Source organism: Malus sylvestris, chromosome 11 (assembly GCF_916048215.2).
Source record: "Malus sylvestris chromosome 11, drMalSylv7.2, whole genome shotgun sequence".
In the NCBI taxonomy this organism is placed as follows: domain Eukaryota; kingdom Viridiplantae; phylum Streptophyta; class Magnoliopsida; order Rosales; family Rosaceae; genus Malus; species Malus sylvestris.
Window position 1 is genome coordinate 740001 of NC_062270.1, and position 6165 is coordinate 746165.

General features: G+C 35.3%; 1 protein-coding gene and 1 pseudogene across 1 annotated transcript in view; both read left to right on the forward strand.

The window, feature by feature from the left end:
- Positions 1-84, forward strand: part of LOC126588689 (mitochondrial import inner membrane translocase subunit TIM10-like) — a 1228-nt gene extending 1144 nt beyond the window's left edge. Inside the window, exon 4 of the mRNA XM_050253798.1 lies at positions 1-84. This exon is cut by the window's left edge and continues 55 nt beyond it. Within this exon, the coding sequence (XP_050109755.1) occupies positions 1-72 (72 nt within the window). The 3' untranslated portion in view covers positions 73-84.
- Positions 85-2233: 2149 nt separating this feature from the next.
- Positions 2234-5434, forward strand: LOC126588979 (uncharacterized; annotated as a pseudogene).
- Positions 5435-6165: the final 731 nt, after the last annotated feature.

The following is a 6165-nucleotide window of genomic DNA, read 5'->3' on the forward strand; positions in this document are numbered from 1 at the left end:
TCAAAATACTGGCATGTAAGTATCTATCTGTTTCATATGATTTTAGTGCTAGTGTATTGGATTACGTTATAAGAACAATCCCAGTCATACTTCAAATATTTTTATTTCTTCATTTCTGCTGTCGTTGATATTTGTCACTTCAATTTATTCTCTTTAGCTATTTCCACTGCATCTCCAAATAATTTCTTTGAAAAATTGGGCATTCATAGTGAAGAGTTCTTAATTATTTTGTTTTCTTGAATAATTGCCATTGTTTTCGACGGTTTGGTTACACCTTAAAATGTTGGAATGCTTCTACCTTTTCGGCAGCTTTGTTAAGGAAAAGTTATGAGGATTTTCGATGGTTTGGTTACACCCTAATAGAAGTGCTTTTATAGCACATTACTAAACATTCAAGTGCATCATGAAAAAGTTCTTTTATAGCACATTACTAAACATAGGTTTTGTTATCCTTACAACGGTTGTCAATGACCGGGGCTTTGTACTTCGCGACCCTATCTAGATAAGTTAGGGACTCACTTTTGTTTTTCCATCCTAAATTTTTATTTGAACTTTTACACTGCGACCCATTGGGGTAAGATTCCTGGATCCGCCACTGTGTACCGGTCATATTGAAAAATCTCTCGAGGCATGCAATCTCTGCAACCAATCAGGGGTTTCTAGGAAGACGACATAGTAACCCAGAGAATCAATTTCAGAGCAGCAGCCAAGGGTTTCACCTTCACACCCCAACTCGGCGTTTTCGAATCCATTCCAAACTCTCGGGTTTTCAAGGCAAACAAACACCCACCAAATCCTTTTCCACGCACTGGGATTTCCTTCAGTTGAAGAGAGATACTTGTTTGGTTTCTAAGAAAACTCAGGAAAATTTGTAAATTTTGGGATTGGCTTTAATGCTTTATTTGCTTAAGAAAAATTAAGTTATCATCCTTCCTTTTGCTACTCCTTTGATTAAAACCTTATTTTTTATTCACTTTTTTATCAACGTCCTTGGTATTAATAACGTCATTAATTATTTCAATAATAAAATATTTTTTATTTCTAAATATATTCATTTAATGTTAAAATGTTACAATTAGTAGATTTATATTTATGGCTAAATTTTTTATCATATATTTTTATCTTTAGTTTGTACCCATTTTTAATTTGCAACCCTTTTTTAATTTGTACCAATTTTCTTTTCAGTTTTAATTTTTAACCATATATTAATTTCTTTTTATGCCCATATTTTATAAAGTTTTATTTGTATTTGTACCCATATTTTTTTATTTATTTGTACCCATGCTAATTATATGTACCATTCATGTATTTTTTTTTCAAATTTTTAATCTTAAAATGTACTCATTCTTAAATATACCAATTTGTTATATGTAAAATGTACCATTTTTTTATATATAAAATATATTCAATTTTTTTCTAATCCATTTTTAAACTTATATGGGTACACTCTTTTTTTCTTTGATTTGAGAATGTATCCATGTTAAGTTTAATCGAAGAAATTTACTAATTTTATTAAGCCTAATATCTTTGCCTCTTTTTTTTTTTGTGATTTTGAAGAATGTACCCATGTTTTGATACAATAATTTTTTGGTTAATTTTGATGAATGTACCCATGTTTATATATATATATATATATAGACACACACACGATAGTAAATTTATATTTTAATATTTTTATTCCCACAAATAATGGTTTTTTATTTAAAATCTCATTAATATAAACAACTATAAATTTTAATTTTTAATTTAAAAAAAATATAGTAACTTTCATAGAAATAAATTATCACATTAATTTCAGGAACTTGGATCAAAAATTAAAAACTAACAAGGTTTCAATTAAAGAATATTCATAACTAAGGACCGCATCCAAAGTCTCCCATTTGCTTATTTAGAAGTTAAAGACAAAAGGGTTTGAATTGTTATTAGATTTCATTAACTTGATTTTGGATTTAGGCCATTTACTTGTGTGTGTACGTTTTTGTGTGTGTGAGTGTGTGTGTGTGTGAGAGAGAGAGAGAGAGAGAGAGAGAGAGAGAGAGAGAGAAAGATAGAGAGAGAGAGAGAGAGAGAGAGAGAAAGATAAAGAAAATTGAGATTAATCAGAGGATATGTAAAGAATCCAATACAAATATCAAAAGTTTGAATTTTTGGATGCCTTGCCTGTGAAATCTTTGAATTTCTATACTTTTGTCAAATATGTAGCGTCAAACAAACAACACTGGGGGAGGGGCAAATGAAGCGCGGGACATTAGACGTTTCACGTATGCAACTTCTATCAAATCTTCTGTGTGCTAAAATATTTTCCTCTTTTGTTCAGATTCCAAGGGCTATGCGAAGCCTTCACGTCTCTTGCCAGCTACAGAAGTGAAAATCTGCACAGATAACTCAGTGGAAAAGCTTTTCTCGGCGATGACGATCTCAGCCTTTATACAAGTTTAAGTTAGGTACCGTACTAGTAATGTTTATGGCTCAAGTCTCTCTGACTTGAATGCTGGAATCCTCCTGTGCGTGATAGACGAAAATGGTGACTCAACATTACAGAGGATACCGTCGAGTGTTGAGTGTCGTAACAGACCATGCTACAGATTCGAAGGATGGCGTGCTTCACTTTCAAAGAGGTTCTGTTGATCAGTTCACCTTTGAGGGAACTAAGCTTGGAAAAATTGAAGCTGTTTGGATCAGTCTTGAATCATGTTAGACTTACTAGAATTAGTTTAGCATCCATATGCTAAGTATAAAACGATGAATGTGCATACCGAAAAATTGCTGCTAGCAGATTTCCTACGTGTACTCTTGTCTCTGGCGTATGCGTACTAGTTGAATTTCTGTAGGATCAAAACTGAATTAGAAAACTGGCATTACGCATGTTTTACCAAATCATGCTAACAATTGTTAAACTGTCCAAAATCAGGTCAATGGCGGTTAGGAAGTGTGTGCTTGACTGTTATCTGTGGGCGCCAAAGTTCGTTGGAAGAAAAAGATGAAAATAAACTACAATATACTGGTTTTTAGTTACAACTTTGAGGCTGAGGATATCTTGCTGGGGGAGGGAAGTGACAATTCCATGGTACAACTGAGACCTTACCTTGTCACCAAGCTATCCGGGCTTGACCCCGTCACCATCTTCACCAAATGCCTCCCTGAATCAAGTCTACCAGTGAGTGGGATATCCAACGAGGAAACCATGAGAGAATATCTTTGCTACTTTACGATGCCATGCTGATCTTTATTGGTACATCAGTCGCATCCTTCTCAGCTGGGGAAAACATAAGCTTCGCATTTTTAACAGGTGGAATGGACGACTTCTTTTATCTCCTGCTACTGGAAAGGTCGGTTGATGGATTGCCCGCTGCAGAATTGACTTCCACGAACACAGGACAGACCAACCAGACCTTCGGAGGATCTAAGGTTCCAATATTTGTCCTTGCATTGGCAATTGGTTTCACTTTACTCACAGTGAAGTATGGCTCGGGGGACGTCCCAATCGTATTCACGCCGAAAGAACTCATAGCTGGGATGATTGGATTGATGAAATTGAGGTTCCACCATAAAACCAATTGGCATATAAGCACATAGCAAGCCTTGTCCCTCACCAATGTGGGACAACTCTCAACACGCATCCGCACGTGTGATGGATTTTCAAGCCTGCATGTGGACAACAACTGGGTGACGTGGAGCGCGTGTGGCCATTGGGCTTCACACGTCGACAACTTGGCTCTGATACCATGATGAAATTGAGGTTCCACCATAAAACCAATTGGCAATATGGGAAGTAGCCCAAGATCATATAAGCACATAGCAAGCCTTGTCCCTCACCAATGTGGGACAACTCTCAACATGGATTTCTTGCATGTAAAGTTTCTGTGGTCTTGGCAGCAGTTAAGCCCTAGCCAATAAGTCTAAAGATAAACGAGTGATATATCTTCTGTGTAGACAACATGGTTGTATTGTATATATTCGGGAAAAAAAAAAGAAATTGCAGCTAACAGCCTAACACTTTCATAATTTCATACAAATTACACATCATTAAAGTTAATTAGATACAAAACTGTTCTATATATTCCTTGTTGATCTCTGTTTTTGTGTACCCAGTTTTTTCATACGACGAAGTTTAAGTTGCTCGATCGGGACAAACGACTTCGGGTTATACAGCTTTCCAAGATATAATGGCCTGGATCGTCTTCAACGCATGTCGTTCAAGATAACTCATATTTATCCCAGGCTGTGGGGTTAGGTTTTTTTTTGGTGGGATTCGGCACTTGATTTTGGACTTGTTTGGAAATACTTTTAAAATAACTAAAAATGTTTTTTATGAGAATATTTTTTATACCAATCCTTAACAAAAATACAAGTGAATCTCGAAAAAATATTTAAAGTGCTTTTAAAAACAAAAAACATTTTTTCTAAAAGCATTTCATTCATTTTAAAAGTGCTTCCAAATGACAAACTATTTACGTCATCTTTTGTTAGAGACTAGTGGAGTCGGACATGCCCAATTACAGTTTCTTATTGCCCTTTCTGCTTTGGGGGTTGTTTCTGCTTGCCTAAACCTTCATTACCCTCGCCGTTGTCATTAAAGCAAAAAAAAAACCGTAGCATCTATATATATAAAGGGAGAGCCCCAGAACCCCAGATTGGTGAAGCATTCCAAAATGCCAAGAATATCCCTATGTTTCCTTCACAATCAAAAACCAAAAAATCCAAAACAGGAGGACAAACTGGTAAAAAACTTAGAACCAAACATAAAACTGAATTGAAAGAAAAAAAACTAAATTTTTAATAAAAATTGAGAGCAAGAAATACAAAAAAAAAAAAATTAAACGGAAATTAAACCAAATACTGGTAAAACAAGTCCACGTAATTTATAATTGACGAATGCAATGTTGGTAACTGGTCTTGATTTAAAATAAAAAGTTGAAAACACAAAGAGACAGATGCAGTAAAAACACCAATAAAAAAAAAAATATTGGAAACTGAGGAAAGAAACGTGGGAGAGAGACTGCTGTTTTCAAACTGCTTACAGTTTAAAGGCTCTCATGTTATTGCTAAATGAATAAAACAAAAAAGAAAATAAAAAGAGACCTAATACGTTTAGAATAGAACTGCTATTCGGCAGTTCCAGGCTTGAAGCGTGTGAAGGAAACAGTTTTGAAGAAAGATAAACTTGCATGAAAATAAAAGCAAACGTGGGAGAGGAACCAGTTTTGCTGGACATGTAAATAAAACACAAAATAAAATAACCTCAAGAGAACGAATTGAAAATGTTGTGCTAGAGCCTGAAGGAGAAGATCAAATTGGCGAAAAACCAAAAAGAACTGGTAGTTCTGTAGTTCTCAATTATTAAATTTGTGTGTTTTGTTCTCTATCAAAATGCTTCTTATTCCTTAATCTTCTCTTGCATTTTCACAGGATTATTGAAAATTTTGCACTTTAATTGTAGTGGTTTGATTGTGGTTTTTGTTCTCGGCAGGTTTTTCTTCCCTTATCTTATCAAATAAATCAATTGATAGGTTAGGCTTTCATTTTTTTTTTTCTTCACAGGACTTTTAAGGACATCCACAAATTAAAGTGATGGAATCATAGTCTTCAGGTTTGGATTTTTTTTCCTTCTCTTTTTAGAGTAATTTTTAAAGGGATAAGTAGTCATAGCTAACAGCTGTCATTTTCAGATGTACAGCTATGTAGTTTTGGGCTTTAGTCTCATTTAAACCCTAAAAAAAAAGAAAAAAAAAAGAAACGGTGGTGTCGTTTTTTACTACAGAAACAAACAAATGGCATGTCGACCTAGCAATCATCTTCTTCGCGAAGCCTCCTCCACTAGATCGGGTCATCTCCATGCGACGCATTCCTTCGTCAAATTGCGTCATCTTCTTCACAAGGCGTCCTTCCACTAGATTGCGTCATCTTCGTCATGAGGTTTTCTTCCACGAAATTGCGTCAAAGGCCATGGTGCAGATATATGTATCCAGACAGTCGGATACCTGTATCCATTTGTCAAACACCGTATCCGTTGATCCAGATACGTATCCAATGCGTCTCCGACCGTATTATAGGCGTATCGTGTCCATTTGCATATTCGACACGTGATACGCGGCCAATGTGCCGTGTCTGTGCATCATAGATTTTATTATTATGAACTTAAAACAGCGGTTCCCTCCACTTAGC